Consider the following 17,741-nt stretch of genomic DNA (forward strand, 5'->3'; position numbering starts at 1 on the left):
GCAGCTCCCCCGGGTCTGACGGGGGTAGCCCTGTCCATGTCTCCTCCGCTTTGCACGCTTGAGTTTCGTCTCTGGGTAGTTGTGCTGGTTTCAGTCGGGATGGAGTTAATTTTCTCAGTAGCTCGTGTAGTGCAGTGTTTGGAATCAGAGTGATAGTACACTGGTGTTTTGGTTTCTGCTAAGTTGTGTTTATCCTAAATCGAGGATATTTTTCTTTCTTGTGCCGTATGCTCTGCCAGTGGGAAGGTACACAAGAAAACCGAGAGGGAGCGTAGCCGGGACAGGTGACCTGAAGCAGCCAAAGGGATATTCCCCACCACGGCACGTCCTGCCCAGGCTATCAGCAGAAGGGCCGATCCGGGGGGAGGTTCGGGGTTGCGCCTGTCCGCGAGTGCTGAGCAACTGTGTTGTGCATTACTGGTTTTGTTCTTTTTATTAACCATTAGCATTTTAGCTTATTCTGCTCTTTATTATTATTGAACTGTTCTTATCTCAACCTACGCATTTTACTTTATTTTTTAATTCTCCCCATTCCTCTGAGTTGTGGGGTAAGAGGGAGTGTGAGTGGCTGCGTGGTTCTTGGCTGCTGGCTGAGGTTAAACCACCACAGTAGTGTTTGTAATCCATTGAACATGAGGAATGGACTTTACTTCCTGTTCTGAGTTCTGTTCTCCCGAACTGAACCGTATTCCTTAGTCTAGGATGAAGGGGAGGTTGGCTTTTCTCCAGAATAAGATCTGTGCCTGTTCACAAGGCACAGCTGTGGTAAGAACAGTCTTGTAAGAAAAAGTAAGAACCTTCTTGCACGGTAAGGTGTTTGTGCATGGAAAGGATGGGCTGAACATTAAACCTATTCATGGCTCACAGCAGTGTTTACTCACTGACTGCTAGAGGGAACTGCAGAACTCAGGTGGAACTGTTATGTTACAACTTGTGTAGCATGGATAGTTTTCTGCACGGAAAGAATGAGCTAAGCACTAAACCCATTCGTGGCTCAGGGCTGTGTTTACTTACTGACTGCTAGAGGGAACCACAGAACTGGTATGTTACAACTCGTGTAGTTGTTTTTTTGAATAGTTTCCTGCCTCAGACTGGGCTGAGCTCTGGTTTGAAATCTGCTCTGGTTTGAAATTTTGGTACTTCCCTCACCACTTTTGAGCCATGTAAACTTTGTGCAGTTGTGGCATGTGGAAGTGGATGTAACTGCACAAAGTCAGAGTGTTCTGAAAGCTCTAACATGAAAGTGTAGCCTTGAAGGAAATCTCTGTTGGAGCGGTGGTTAAACAGTTTCTTCTACATCACTTGCTCTCCTCATGGTTTCCTTTTTTTCCCCCGGGTGTGGCCTGCTGTTGTCAATGATATATGCAGCTTTTGAGGGACCTAAGGCTGGTGACTTCTTGTTGACTTGTAAAGTGAAATTGAATGCAGTTGACAAGTCTGCAGTGGGCGGTGACCTCAAAGGTGTTAGAACCCAATCATTATGATGCAGGTGCAATAGTGAAATCATACTTTCCATTACAGATTGCATCTAGAGAGCTTTCTAAATATTTACATGTAATGTTTTACAGTTTATCTTCTGTCCCCTGGGCTAAGTATATTTAGCTGTGCATTGTTGTACTATAGTGAACCAAAATAACATCCAAAGCTGTTATAAGAGTGCTCTTTGTTAAGTATTTTATATTGCCTATCAAAATCCTGAACAAATCTGCTTTCTGTGTTCACAGATTTTCTATTTAAGGTTAATTTTTGTTGTTCAGTTGGAGTCTGTTAGTTGTGAAACACTAGGAGTGTCAATAGTTGTGAGTGAATGGAGGCACAATTTGGAATTTCCTGACTTTAGGGATCATGGTAGATCATTTGGGAAAAGTATCCATGGTCATCTTTGTCATTAAATGGTTAGATTGTTCTTTGTATCAACTGGTGCTTCTTCATGATGTTTGATTTATTTTTTGGAACAAATCATAATGCTCAATAAATTAAGTCATATGTCCTGTTGTTGCTGAAAGCAGTTATCCAAATATAAAATAATGACTTTTTAAAGTACTGGAGGTGAAACAGGTTCCTAATTGTTATTAATGTTTGGGAACATGTACTGCAGCAGTACAACATATGTAATGAGCTCCCCATGCACCAAAATGTAACTCACACTGGACATGAACACCATAAAAACTTTTGTTTTCTCTCTCCAGATTCCTTAAGGAGCTGCAACTAGAAAGGTGCTGTGCTTAGTAAAACCTAAATGTTAACTTGTTGGAGGACAACATGCCTATTCACACAGTTCCTGCCAAGAGCCCTGCTGGGGCACGAGGTACCACCACTCTGCTGAAGGTTTCCTCACACATCCCCTTTGCCTGCAGCAAAGCACCTGGGCAGCAGCCCAAGTCCCAGGGGTCAGGAGAAGAAAAGGATTGTCTACTTTCATGTTCTCAGAATAAGACTGAGGAAGTGAATGTGACCTACGTAATTTCAGCCTGTAATAAAGTGAGTGAAACATCAACTACTTTTAAAGCTGAAGGCAAATTAACACTCCAGAGGAGAACTGGAGCAAGCAAAAAGGTAGTGTTCAGTAGTGAACAATTGCATACAAACTCAACACAGGGCGTGGAAGAGCCTCAGACAGAGAAAAGACTGACTCTGCAGAGGTGTGTGAGGACTGGCTCCACTGGGAAGAGTAAAATTAATGAGAATACTGTGCCTAGAAAAGAAAATTGTGACTCGACTGTGCAAAGACGTTACAAGATTACACTTCCACAAAATCTTAATGATACCCATGATGATAAATCAAACTTGCACTTAGCTGAGGCTCAGTCAAGAACTAAGTTACAGTGTAAACTGAACAGCAAGGATTCCTTTGGTTTTGTTGGTGGTGTTGGTGGAAATGATACCTACACGTGCTTAAAAGATAAGGCAAGCACTGCTGACCAAAAACTTCAAAATGAAGTTCCTAGGTTGGAGCAATTGAGTACCTCAAAATATGTCATTGGGCTGTCAGGAGAACAGCTGAATGAAAAAGGCCATATAAATAAGCTTGCTGCAAAGCAAAGGTTACAGCACTTGATCATGAAACATAACAGTGTGGAAAGACCAAGGACACCAGCCAAAGCTTCAAGAGAAGGATTTAAGCTTACACCAAAGAACATCACTTCTCAGGATCAGCCTTGTCTCAAATCCACCTCAAATGAACGAACGCCTCATCTTCAAATTTTAGCCAAAAACCCCCCAAGTGCCTCTAGCTCTTTTCCTGTGAGTGAAAGCTCAGAAAAAAGAGAGAACACAGAGACTGTAGCTGAGAGCAGTAGGCCTGAGGAAGATATTTTCAAAGTGAGAAACAGCAAAGTGATTGTAGCCGCACGTGTGCGGCCCTTCAGTAACAGGTTTGTGTCCTGGACTTATTTCTGATGCTGATCGTATATGGTGATTTCTGCTTTGTACTATTTGAGTTGTTTAATCATCAACCCAATCAGGATATTGAACATACATTGAAATCAGCTGATACGTGATGCACACCAAGATGAAAATTGTATTAAGAAGCCAAATTGACTTTATAGGTGTTTGGGGCTGTATTTTACCTATTCGTTAACAGAAGTATTTTGAGCTTTAATACTTTGTATGTTGATCAAAGAGGTATTTTTAACAATGATTACTGATAATTTTATTTTCCATTAGGCAGTTGATGGAAATGGCTAACTTAAAGCATGTGCAAAATTTTTAAACTTTTTAATTTCCTCCCTTTTCCATTCAGAGAGAAAACTGAAAACTCACTGCCTGTAATCTCCATGAGTGGTTCAGAGACAACTGTACGAAATCCATCCACAAACCAAGTTTACACCTTCAGTTACGACTTCTCCTTCTGGTCTTTTGACAAATGTCATCCTGATTTTGCAAGCCAAGCCATGATTTATAGCACTTTGGCAGTTCCACTCCTTGAAAGAGCTTTTGAGGGGTACAATGCTTGTCTCTTTGCTTATGGGCAGACTGGTTCTGGAAAATCATACACGTAAGTTCCTAATGATCATTGTCAAAAGGCTGTAGGAGCCAATTGTTATGCAATGTGAAGTCACGACAAGAGACTGTGTGGAACAGATTTCAGAGTGGTTGAATTGTGTCAAAATGTCATTGTCTTTTCTAAAAATAATTAGCCAATATTTATAATAATTAAGCCAAAGTTACCTTTAGAATGTTATTATTTATATGACCCTGACTTCTTTCTCCTCATAGTGAAGAAAAGATATTTTAGTGAGGGAAAAGCCCTTATTAGTGCTGAGAGCATCTGACTCTTCCAGTGCTGTTGTTCACCACTGTTTATTTTGTGCCTGAAGTGACATGTTTTGAAGCATAATACGTCTTTTGGAGAAGATATCTAAGAGATCATTCTAATTGTGGTCCTGATGCTTCAGAACTTAAATAAATAAATCCAAATGTTTGTGGCACTGCTTATTTGAAATCTAATCTTTGCACAGAATAATCTTAGACAAGTAACATTTTGGAGGGTTTGTAGCCAATTTGGTATACGTTACTTACATTTTTCAATAGAATGCCTAGTGAACTGTTTGGTTTCCAAGCATGCATCTATTAAAATTAGTTCTGTGAGTTTCAGAATTCCCATCAGGTACTATAGACTTTTATTAAAGGTATTTGAGGACCAGAAATGTTTCTGGTCAATTTACAATAGAGAACTCAGACAGAAGTGGGATTTTCCTTTTTAAGTGGGATCTTGGTTTTTACTTACAATGTTTATTTACCTTGACCTACAATAAAGGTACATTCAGGATGGCAACTGTTATCCTATTTGTAAGTTTGTTGCATTTTTGTTTGTTTGTTGGTTTTTTTTTATTCCACTTTCACTTAAACCATTATTTGCCTTCACCCCTTTGAATCAGTAATAACTGTGTACTCTGGTCAAGTTCACCTGACAAATTTCTGCTGATGACTATGTCATGAAGCTGTGTGTGTCTGTGGACTGTAGCTGAGTTAGTCCAGTACACCAGTGTTCTGTAGTGGCAGAGCTTGACTGGAGAAACTGTGCAGGTGGTGGGGAGTGGCTTAGGTTACTACACTGAAGCATGCAGAGACTACAGGTGGTGGGGAGTGGCTTATGTTACTACACTGAAGCATGCAGAGACTATGAAACACATGTATGTTAAGGTATCAAACATCTACAGGTTTACTGTTTATAGTACAACTGACTCTTCAGCTGCTGTAGTGTTTTGTTTCACTTAGGTTTTCAATCCATTTTTCCATGGATTAATAGAAAATACCTCTGGACATCATCTTGTCCAACCCCCCACTTAAGGATGCATCAGCTTAGATCAGGGTTATTTCTGTTGGTTATTATTTCTGTAACTTAGAAGCATATGGCTTGTCAACTTTAGAGCTGTGTGATTAACATAAAACTATCTATAGAGGGTTATGAAACTAAACTAGCAGCTTTTTATGTAACTACAGGATGATGGGATTTGATGAAGACCGAGGAATAATTCCAAGACTCTGTGAAGATCTTTTCAATCAAATAGAACAAATGGACAAGGAACAGGTGATATGCTTATACTATTGACCTTACATTGGAATATGGGAGAACTGATGCCTTAGTACTGATCCATTTACTAATGTTCATATTCTTTTGCTGATTCAAATTTAGAATCTCTGATTAACAGGGTTCCCTAAATAGTCAAAATCAACATTGCTTTGCTTCCTTAATGGCAATAATGTGAAAAAGAAATGTGGGCATATTTTTGATGTGTCACTAGACTAGAGTTCTTTGTTCTATATTGCATGTCTTACAATGTGAGATTTATGTAAGGAAAGATAAAACAAAATCCCAGTGGTTTTCATATATTCTGTGGAGGCAATAAAATTGAATTAAAAAATATGATTGTATTTTAAACATCATATATCAAAGCGAAATACACTTTAATATTCCAATTCTAGTGTTCTAGCTCAGTATTCTTGCTGAAATAAAAATAACTACCTGCACTTCCTTTGCATTAGTTTTCTCTTTATGGTTGCTCATGTCTGTGAGGACTGGCTTGCAGTTCAGTAACATTCAGTTAAACTTGTGCAGGCAAACGTTGCTTTTTTAATGATTTTAAATTTCCTTTTTGCTTTATATTTGAGTTCTTGACTTTGAGTCCTAATACCAGCAAACACGTAATATTCTGATCCTACAATAGATTTCATAGACATTGAGGAATCAAGAAGGTTATTTATGGCTGAGTTTGGTTAGAGAGTATAACTTCTCAAAAATGCAGAGCTGCTAGATAAGTTTGGTTTTCTTTTGCTTATGTATTGTAAGTGATTATGTTGCAGCAAATTGTCTTAACTCTTGTATTTCTGACTTCAGTGTTTTGGGGGTTTTGCTGCAATCTTCCTTGTCCCTTAAGGAAAATTCTGTTTTACTTAGAAAAAAGACACTGATGCCTTCAGAGGAAAGAGATGTGTTTTCATGAAGCTTTTGTTGTGGATTTTCTTTGGGTTGGTAATCTAAGTTAATTTTTGAAACAAAGGATGATAAAAATGTTTTGTGGACTATGGTAATAACTTTAATTATTTTATTAGATTTTGTATCATCTTGAAATGAGCTTCTTTGAAGTATACAATGAGAAAATTCATGATTTGCTTGTCTTCAAAGCTGAAAATGGACAGAAGAAACAAGTAAGTTGCTCACAGAAACAAGTATGTGCATAAGCTCCAAGTAGTGGCATCTATTATGTAAGCAACAATGCACAAATGGCAACTGATCATAGTTTTGTTATCCAAGTACCTTAGTTGTGAATAATGGAAATCAAGAAAAAAACAAATAAAATATCACCATAAGACTTACAGGAAAATGCTTGCCATGTGAGAAATGCTAAGCAAAAAAAATTTAAAAAAAAATCTTCCTGAAATAGAAACAAAATAGTTCAGTGGAATCTGTCAAAATTGTTGCTAAAATATCTCCTTATCTGCAAAATGAAGATGATCTAATCAGCCTTTATAAAAAAACCTCCTAGAATATTATTTATCTAAACATCTATATTAAGAGCCTTCTGGGCACTGTAGTTGGAGTTAAAATCTTGTCATTTAGATGGTTTTTTTTGGTGGTTTAGTCCTTTCTCAAGGAGCTGGAGGAGGGGAATGAGAAACAAGATTGGCCTGATTAACTAGTTGAGGATCACTAGTAAAGCTAGTTTAGCTAGTTTTTAGTCTTTGTGTGTTAGAATATGTATAACCATAAAATAAAGAAATTTGTGTTAAGTAGGGTATGCAGGGAAGGAATTTATTTCTGATTTATCAAAAAAAGTCCTTTCTGTTTTCTGACATTGAACACTATACTGGTTTTTCATGGGTAAACTGAATATTAGTTTATATAAAGATGATATACTACATTCAATTTGCTGTTGAAATAATTCCTTTATCCTAAGCTTGGGACTTATGTGGACTTCTTACATAGATGTTAAGACTATACTGTGTTGTCTAAAGCAGCAATGCTTTCACCTGAGTTCTGTCAGTGATTTTGAGGGTAACTAATTAACCTGGAAACATCATAGATTTATGTTGCAGAATTTATTTTTTCTTTTACGATATGACTGCTAGACCTAACTAATGTACTCCTAATTATGTTTGTTTTGAAATTACTCTCACCAGCTTCGTGTAAGAGAACACCCAGTGTTAGGACCATATGTGGAAGGCCTGACAGTGTAAGTCTTAACTGTTCTTATTTTAATAGACATATAGTGTAATGCTGAAACAGTGTGTTAATTGTTATCTTGAGGCTCTTGTGGAAGCTTGTGTACTCACCAGCAAATTAAGCATGGTCTCAGTGTCATGTAGTTTTAGGAAAATGCATACCCATGTCTAGCTTGACTGATTTTCTTCAGTGCATTGCCTTAGTGAAGTAAGTTTGTGGAAGTCTCCAGACAACTGAAGCTTTCACTGTGTATTTGTATTTTGTTTGTAAATGGGAAAGTGCTTCAGAACTGGGGCAGCAGGGAAAACTATAGCAGGAAAACTGTCTGAACACCAACTTTTCTTTTTCCCCCACCTTAGGAATGTTGTCCGTTCTTACTCTGATATTCAGGTAAGAGTTATGTGGTTAATAAAAAGGAGTACAAATATTTTTACTTGCTCCTTCCTTCGCCGCTGAAAAATAAATTCTGTGGGTGGGAAGAAGATGCTTTACAGACTGTCTATGATATTTCAGCTGATTTTGTAAAAGGATAATGAAGATTAGCCTTATACGATGGAGCTGAGTAGATTCATACAGTCAAGTGTCACTGTTCAAATGGTTATCTCGAGTTTAACTTTTAATTCCTCTCTTATCATTTCTGTTAATAACTTTATTTGCAAGCATTTAAATCTTCAGTTAACTATCCAAAGCAGCTTTTGTTTTTCTGGTTTGCTTTTCCCTCTTACAGAGTTGGCTTGAACTAGGAAATAAGCAGAGAGCAACAGCTGCTACTGTAATGAATGACAAGAGCTCTAGATCTCATTCTGTCTTCACCCTTGTCATGACACAAACCAAGGTATTGCTTGTTTTTTGTATCTGTTCAAATCAGGTGGTATAAAGCTGGTTTGTGTGCTGCCTAGGTAGATGTGAGAATACCCTTGAAGATCTTTAAGTAAAGCACAAGGCATGTCAACATGGCTTTCTACACAGCAAAACTTGTTTGATTTTATGTGCTTGGAATAGATTCTGATGTCCCTGTGCTACATATATTTATAGCAGCAATATAAATATGTCTGAACTGCTAGATAGATCTAGGAGTAGTTCCAAGCTTCTGAATGTGAGGTTTGGGATGTAACAGGAATCCTAATTGAGGCCAGGCCTAATCTCACACTGCTGCCAACACATCTTAGCTTCTAAGGTTAGTCTGTGTGAGGTGCATAGCTGTGCTGAGTTTGTACAAATGACTGACTAGGACAATGGTAGGAAGTGCAATTTCTACTCAGTTTCTGCACTATTCAGTGAATAAATGTTTCCTTGCTTCAGGATGCCTCCCTCCCCTGTGTGTCTCCAGGATATAGTGACTACAACTCCTCATCTGATTTTACAGATGCTTAAAAGACAAAATTTGACTTAGTGAGATGAGACTGAAAACAGAAGCAAATTAGGTAGAGCTCCTCAGAAGTCTACAGAATGTCAATTTCTGCTATTCACAAAAAACTGTCAGGCTTTTTTTATTATTTTTTTGGTGCCTGGTTGGTTAAATTTTTTGTACTGGTTGCCTAATCATCTCCTTCCTTCTTCCCCTCACCATTGTCACTTGGTTGGTTAAATTTTTTGTACCGGTTGCATAATCATCTCCTTCCTTCTTCCCCTCACCATTGTCACCACTAGATTATTGGTTTTCTCTATTACAACTGGTTTTGAGCCCTTTCCACTGACCACTTAACCAATCTTCGCTGGTCTAAGTTAGCAACAGCTTACAGATTTCCATGGTTATTGAATAGCCTCAATAGTCAAACTTCAGATCCAAACCCATAGTTTGGTAATCTGTTATGTTTGTAGTTTATGCTTATTCAGCCATAACCAATTGATACTGTGGTTAAAAGTCTGAACTTAGTCTCCTTCAAGGGATGTACATGAGGGTATCCTGTCAAAAATTAAACTGAAGCATCAATTTTTTTTATTCATTTAATGTGAGCAGCTTATCAGATTTCTGCTTGTCCTCAGGCTTTGTATTTTGATTTGAATGCCAACATGTTCTTTCGTTTTTTTTTCAGGTAGAATTTGTGAATGAACAACAGTGTGATCGTAGGCTTACCAGTTACATAAATCTAATTGATCTAGCTGGCAGTGAATGCTGTGCAAAAGCTCAGACCACTGGAGAAAGGCTGAAGGTAAACCAAGATTGGAAATCTGTGGAAAAACACTGAATTTCAAGAATGTCCTTAAACTCCAAAGCATGCTCACCTAACAGGACTCCTGAGCAGGAACTGTAGCTACAAGCAGATGTACATAGCCCTTAGGCCTCACATTTTGCTGGTGAGGGTGGGTGGCCAGTGGTGGGTGAAGCTGTGTGGACTGTGCAGTGTGGTACATCGTGCTTAGAACAGCATTACCCATGCTGTGCAGGTCTAATGATCCTGTGGAAGAAGTGAGGGGAAACTGTGACATTGTAAATCATGAATCAAATATCACATGGAGTTGGAGCTTGCTCCTTTTTTGGGACATCTGATCAAAGCTTCTAATGAGAGACTATTTCAGGCTGCCTTCAAAAGTTTGATTGTTCTTAGCTCTGCTTGTTTTAAAGGCATAGAACAAGCATAATTAACAGTACAGTTAATAACATCACACAAGTAGATGCAACTGTATTATAAGTATATTTATTTTTTTCTTTGTGTAGGAAGGTGCAAGTATCAATAAATCACTGTTAACCCTTGGAAAGGTTATTTCTGCACTCTCTAAACAATCTCAAAATGGAAAGAAAACTTTCATTCCTTACCGGGAATCTGTCCTAACTTGGTATGTATACCAGAATATTTTATCTAGAAGCAGAGTCTTTCTGAGATTGTGGTTTTCTGTTCATGAGGCATCACTTCTCTTCCTTTCCTCTTGCTCTTAAATGACCTGTGAAGAGAAGAAATTAGCCTGTTGCATCAGATAAAGAACAAACAGGACCTTGGTTTGTGTTTTAAGTAGCTATCATTCCCTCTCAAGTAGCAAGACTATAGGAATTTTGTATTTAATCTGTTCCAATTGAGAAGTTTAATTTTTCTCTCAGTGTGAGGGCCAGGAATTGACTTGTATTCTCCTGTCACATGAAGGCTGTTAAAGGAAAGTCTTGGTGGGAACTCACAGACAACTATGATTGCCACAGTGAGTCCAGCTGCCAGCAGCACGGAAGAAACACTCAGCACTCTTCGCTATGCAAAACAGGCTTGTTCAATTATCAACATTGCTAAAGTAAATGAAGATGTCAGTGTCAAGCTAATCAGAGGTGAGATTGACATCTGCAGTCTCTGAGGGGTTTCCATTTGCATGTGTTTTTAGCTGTTTACTACTGATAATGTATTGTGTGGACTGACCACTTGTCAACTAGGCTAATACAACCTGGGATATCTTCCTTTTGATATCATTATTCTTTGTGATGTTTTGTTTCTTCTAAGATTTGGGGTTGATATCTTAGGCTACACTTGAGAACCTTGAATCAAGAAAGGTCTTTTGTTTTTAATTAAATAACAGGATGAATTTTCTATTATTGCACTGAGGTGTTTACACCCTATTTTTTCTTCCTTTTTTTTTTTTTTGTACTATGTGTCTGGTTTGTCTAACGTAGAATTGAAAGCTGAGATCGAAAAACTGAAGGCAGCTCAGAGAAGTGCTCTGAACACTGATCGTGAGAAATACAGACGTTATTTGCAGGAAATAACATCTTTGAGAGTAGAATTGAACCAGCAAGAGAAGAACATGGCAGAAATGCAAAGGTCAGGCAGTTGTTAATGTCTTACTTTAAAAGAGAAATGGTAGAAGTTACATGCTGTAATTTTTCTCCTAATATGTTGTGTTATTTTGTCCTTAATATATTAAGGGCCTGGAAAGAAAAATTGGAACAAGCAGAAAAAAGAAAATTGGAAGATATAAAAGAATTGCAGGTATGTTTTCTTTCTGTAGAAGATAGTATAGAAAATGTAACACCAGCAAGCCTTGGGGGAGAATGAGAAGTAGCTGTAAGATCTGGTTTCCTTAATGCTTTTCTTTTAACAGACTACTGTGACGTCAGAAAATAATTTTAGGCAGGTATTTGAAGGCACAGAGGAAGTGGGATTTTTATGCAGAACTCTGTTTTTATCTAGAAAGCAGGAATTGCATTCAAGATGGACAATCATTTACCAAACCTTGTCAATCTCAATGAAGATCCTCAGCTTTCTGAGGTGCTGTTGTATATGATCAAAGAAGGGGAAACTACAGTTGGGAGGTGTACACCAAATTCGAGGCATGACATCCAGCTCTCTGGAGTGCTGATTGCTGATGACCATTGGTAGGTAGTGTTCTTTTTAGACTTAAACTGAGAGCAGGAAATATTCCTTCTCACTTTCTTTTCTTTTGGTGTCACTCTCTTCCTTGCAGTAAAAAAATATGGTTTTCAAGCCAGGAAAATAGTATGATAGTTTCTGGACTGCTCTTTGATTAAGTCAGCTTCCTTCTGTTCCCTTTAGAAATATGTTAACTTAGGTAGTTTCATTTCTTTGTTCATTTCATTGGTGTAGCAAAAGTGTATTCTGCAGCATTTCTGCACGGATAGGTCCTGATGAAATGATGCTGTGTGATATAAAACCGTGACATTAAGTTAATTGAGAAAGTAAAATGACTTGACAGTTCTTACTTAACTAAAACCAGAGCAATTTGGCCATACTGCAGGGATATTGTTTAAAGTGGAATTGGTCTCAGACAAAATGCTGCAAGAAACTTAACTCATCAGTTACTAAAAGCATGAAAGACACAGGTATTTTGAGAAATTAAGGACTGTCAAAGAAATGCTCAGATGAGAGGGTATTGTAGTAACTATTTTAGCAGTGGATTCTTAGGTTCTTTTCCAAAATATAGGTTGTAATTCATTAATTTTGTGTGTTGTATGGAGAAAATTGCTGGAGTATGGAGAAAATACACATCTGGAAAAACAATACCAGAACACTATCTAAAGCATGAATTTTAGTCTATTAAGAAACATTGCTTGCAATTTTCATGAGCTACTGCTATTAAAAATGTTTCTTGTTTTCAGTGTTATAAAAAATAGCGTTGGCAAAGTAACTATTATTCCACTGAGAGAAGCAAAGACATATGTAAATGGGAAGTGCATTTTGGACCCAACAGTTCTGCATCATGTAAGTAATTGATTTGGTAATAGTAATTTGTGCATGTGTGGATTTTTTTGCTTTGTTAATACTTCAGCTTCAGACTGTAGGAGGCTCTGAAAATGTAAATATTTGTATTTTCCTCTTCTTGTTTCTAGCTCTAGCTGTTGTTTCAAGCACTGAAAGTGTGCTTATTAGTCCAAAACTTTTAGAAGAATTTTTTTTTTCCCTAATAGGGTGATCGAGTGATCCTTGGGGGAGACCATTATTTCAGATTTAATCATCCAGCAGAGGTTCAGAAAGTTAAAACACCTTCTCGTGGGGCTGCAGGTTTGCATGATGGGCCAAAAGATTTTGAATTTGCAAAGAATGAGCTGCTTATTGCACAGAAAGCACAGTAAGTGTTGATGAATTTTGTTCTGAAAATAAACTCAGTCATTAATTCAACCATGCAATTAGTTTAAGAAATAACTGAAGTTTATTAACTATTTCACAGTAAGGGAAAGTTGGAAAATAGCAACTCCATTTGTAATGGAAATGGAAGCCACAGACTTAGCTGCAATGAGTGTATACCTCTAAGATTTAATCACTACAAGCTAGTCCAGTTACCAAGAATGTAGAAACACTGAGCTCAAGGAGGACTCAGTGGTGTATCTCTTCAGATATGTTTCTCTCCAAGCACATGAGAGTCTGAAATTGACTTCTGATGTTTTAGAGAGATTTAAAGCCTGAGAAATAAATACCTTAAGAAAAAGAGGAGAGCTAAAGTTATAGCCTTAGTCTTGTGTGATGCTGGAGAATTCGAGAGACAGTGAAGTGTTATTTGTACTTGCTTCATTTCTGAGAGTTATTAAACCACAAGAGTCATTGACTTAAAATTTACTTTTTGCATCTTCATGTGATTTAGTGAGTTTCCATTACTTAATTTTGTGCAAGTGCTGTAGTAAAATAAAAATAGAAATTGATGGACTTTAAAATTATGGAATGTCTTCTGTATTTAGCACTGTCTACGTATTCCTTATGAAACCAAAATTAGGTAAAGTATAAAAGTTGTTTTGTTTAAAACAAACTGAATAAGTCATCGTGACAGAAAAAAGGATTACAATCTGTTTTAGCCTATAAGAGAATCAAGCCAGCATTCTAAATGTATGATACTTGTAGTCTTGAATCAGAAATCGAAGAGGCACGACTCAAAGCCAAGGAAGAAATGATGCAAAGTGTCCAAATTGCCAAAGAGCTGGTTCAACAAGAATTGACCTCACAAAAAGAAGTCTATGAGAGCAAAATCAAGTCACTGGAAGCAGAGGTGGTAGGTTGCCATTGCATCTTTACATAAAACATGTCAATACAATAAACCAAAAACTAGTATGTGGTATCTGGGTGGTTGGTGCTTGGTTTGGGTTAGCTTCTGTAGCTTCTATGTGGGGTGGTTTTGTTTGTGGGTTGGGGTTTTTGGGTCTGGCTTGGTATAACAGTGCCTTGGAGAATGCTAAGCCTCATTCTTCTCTTAAAAAAAAAAGTCAGCCTTAGTAATGCAAGAAGTTAGAAAGTAGGTATCCCCTTCAGAGGTATTCCAGGGACTGTAACTCATATACAAAGAAAATCATCTACAGAATCTAACTGATTCTATGAGACTTAAATTACTGCAGTATATTCATTAATACAGCTTTGTTTCTCTTTCCAAGTTTGCATGGTGCTTTGTCGTTACTCTTTTTAATACTTTTACAATATGCATAAGTTGGCAATAGACTAGTACATCATGGTAAACCAATAATAATGAGGGTGTATCTTATTTCTTAAACATCCTACAGAATACAGAATGTGGTGCTTGTGAACCTTTCACTGCTGGTGTTGGGCTGTGTAGGCCACAGAGGCTGTGTGGTTCAAGTGTGTTGAAGTGAAAATAACCTCACTATCTGCCAAAGGGATGGGTCAGAAATGCTGCAGAAGCAGTATTCCTCCTCTCATCTCTCTTTTTTGACATTAGAGAGAAGAGGCTCGTAAGAAGCAAATCCAAGAACTGAATAACCAGAAAGCTGCAAGTAAGATACAGGAACTAGAGAAGGCAAAGCAAAACCTTGAGCTAGAACTACAGTTCAATAAGAAGCGCTTGGAAATGGAGACCTTAGCTACCAAGCAGGTAACTTTAAAAAACAGCTTTTTAGGCAATGAACTGTGGTTTTAGTTGGGCTTTTACATTGTTTGGTTTTTTGCAATCGATTGTTGTGAAGGAAATGTTTACAAGTATTTTGTTCTATGTGATTTTATGCAGAACTGATATTTTGTTTGCACTCTGAATATGGTATTGTATTGCTGTTGGGGATTAACTAATGCTGACCTTATTTCTTATATAACATGGATGGTCTTGTTCCTGTACTAAACTTCAGCAACTCTTGCCTGTAGCAAAAGTTATGACTCCAGGCATTAATTGTAAGGAGTGACTGGATCTTGGCTGCTGTCCATAGATATCTGACTGCTGAAATAAATATGACTTAATTTTTAAAAAGCTGTTTCTTTTTAATTCCAGTGTTTTTTGGCTATTACAGTATCTAAGCAAAGCCAGAAAGCTGTCAGAGTTTGAAAATGAAGGATTTCTAGCAATATAGCAGATTTCCAGTATTAATTTCATTCTCAGAGTCTTTAAAATGACAGGAACAAAAAAATTAGCTTCAATAAACAACATTAAGAGTTTTAGGTATTTTTTTACTCACTGGCTACTTTCCCTCAGGCTCTAGAAGATCATACTATTCGTCATGCAAAGATTCTGGAAGCTCTGGAAGCTGAGAAGCAGAAGATTGCTGAAGAAATAGAAACCCTTCAGAGGAATCGTGGGAGTGGGAATAAAACCCTGACGAGTATGTACATATGTAATGTTGCTAAGGCAATGCTGAATTCTCTTTTGCTCAATGTGTTTGGGCAATGGATATGGATCCAGAAGCTTTTTCTGATCCACCAACACTGCTCTAGTGGTCCTAACTAGAGCAGCTATGTGTATCAGCCTGGTGTTAAGAGCTCTGTTTTAATCACACTCAGGATGCTTAGGTGGATACATATGTAGTCTGTGTTTATCCCAGTTATTTAAAAGTCTTTCCCTGTCTCTCTGAACTGGCCAGGCATTAACACATTGGGAAAGCTGAGTAACAGAATTCATTCTGTTTAGTTTCCTATCTTGAATTAATATATAGTGTCTGGTTTTATACCTCTGTTTCTGGAATACCCTTTGCCTGACCTTTTAAAAGGTTTATCTTGCTTGGGATATTGGGTCATTTTTTGCAAATGTATTGGGAATTCATGGTGCTAGTATTGGCTAAATTACATTTGAGCTTTTTGGTGCTAGTGTTGGCTAAATTACATTTGAGCTTTTTGGTTGTGGTTTCTTTTTTGCCTTTTTTTTTTTTTTTTCAAACTTAAAGTTGTTGCATCACACTATTTGATCCACTTAATCACTACATCCTATATCCTTCATTAGTTCCTCTTAACTGGAAGTCTCTGAAGCTGTCTGTGATGATCAAAGAGGCCAACACCATTAGTAATGAATTAGGAAAAAACACTGTTTTCTGCAGGTGAGTATCTGAGTTAATTATAAGGGGATGTGTGTGTATATATATGTAATTGGGGGTGGATTCTGGATGTGCAGTGGGTTGTTGGTTTTTCTTTTAACAGTCTTGTGAAATTGAACATGATAAATGACTTTTCCAAACTAGCTTTGGTTAAACATGTAGTTGAGCCTTGTTACTTTGAAATGTGGATTTCAAATTTGAATTTTAGATCAAAACTTTAAAGGTATGTCTAGTTTTAAATTCAGTGTGCTTTGGAGGTGAATCCTCTGATGCCCATCCTGCTTTTGTTCACATATCAAAGTGCTCCTAAAGCACACCAGCTATGTTTCTTTAGGACAAAATTAAAGTGAGGCCTCTGTGCCACCAGGAGGTGCTCAGTTCACAGGCCCAGAACAGGAGTAGTGTAGCTGACAGCAATGACCTCAGAACATTTTTACAGTGAGTATTGAGCCTTTAGGACCAGTTGTTTCACTGCACACATCTCTTGCTATGCCATGCTGCTTACTAGTTGAAGCTTAACAGTGTTCTCCCAGTGGAGCTGTATGTTCTTCAGGTGTTCTTAGTATGAATAGATGTATTAGTGCAGAGGAAGGCTGTAATTTAAAAAAATTGCTACAGTTAATCCAGGTAAGCTAGGACTTCCTAGGAGGTGTATGTTTTACTGTCTTTTTCAGACATTGCAATTTCACATCCTTCAGCGAGAATTCTGCAGCATGTATTTGGCTCTGAGTTTTTTGAGAACCAGGAGGTTGTATGCTAATATCTCCTTCTGTTTCTGAATGCAGGGAATCCTTTTTTCCTTTACATAAAAATAAATTTAATGGCTGCACTGTTTGTTGTCATGTCTCAAGAAATTTCTCAGTTTGTGTCGTATTTTTATTCTCTATAATCCTACCTACAAGTATCTTGTTTCCTTTTGCACTGTGAATAATATGTTTTGTCTTGATTTTTGACTTATTTTTTTTGTCTCAATTCATAGGCATGACAAAATTGATGATAAAACAGGAACAGTGTCTTCTGTTCAGGTGCAGGTTCGTAACATCAAACTGGGAATAGCAACTTTTTGGAGCCTAGAGAAATTTGAATGCAAACTAGCAGCAATGAAAGAACTCTATGAGGTCAGTAACACTAATAATCAGTAATACTTGTTTCAAAGATCAGATTTTGATAATCCATACAGGAGGAAATTCTTGCTGGTTTTTTTTTTTTTTATGGAGTGGGTTATGGAATCTTAAACACCATGACACATGACTGCTTTTTACTCAACGCATGTTCCATTTCCTGCAAAAAAACCCCAACTATTGCTCAAACTGTTATACAGATATAGATATAAAAATAATAAAAAACTGTAAATTATATGCCTAGAGCTTTAATAAATCTGACATGTGAAGAGAGCTGTGAAAAGTT

At 37.4% G+C, this 17,741-nt stretch overlaps 1 protein-coding gene across 1 annotated transcript; it reads left to right on the forward strand.

The window, feature by feature from the left end:
• Positions 1 to 2,262: 2,262 nt before the first annotated feature.
• Positions 2,263 to 17,452, forward strand: KIF14 (kinesin family member 14; the record flags this gene model as incomplete). Its single annotated transcript, XM_009083943.1, has 20 exons — positions 2,263 to 3,374; positions 3,743 to 3,997; positions 5,446 to 5,533; positions 6,556 to 6,672; positions 7,624 to 7,676; positions 8,026 to 8,056; positions 8,394 to 8,501; positions 9,703 to 9,819; positions 10,326 to 10,444; positions 10,747 to 10,919; positions 11,259 to 11,406; positions 11,511 to 11,574; positions 11,776 to 11,960; positions 12,702 to 12,804; positions 13,011 to 13,171; positions 13,936 to 14,083; positions 14,762 to 14,914; positions 15,503 to 15,629; positions 16,244 to 16,337; positions 17,314 to 17,452. Coding segments are annotated over exons 1-20 (3,495 nt in total), but the record flags the coding sequence as incomplete, so codon positions are not given.
• Between the last annotated feature and the right edge of the window lie 289 nt (positions 17,453 to 17,741).

Source organism: Acanthisitta chloris, unplaced genomic scaffold, assembly GCF_000695815.1.
Source record: "Acanthisitta chloris isolate BGI_N310 unplaced genomic scaffold, ASM69581v1 scaffold12861, whole genome shotgun sequence".
In the NCBI taxonomy this organism is placed as follows: domain Eukaryota; kingdom Metazoa; phylum Chordata; class Aves; order Passeriformes; family Acanthisittidae; genus Acanthisitta; species Acanthisitta chloris.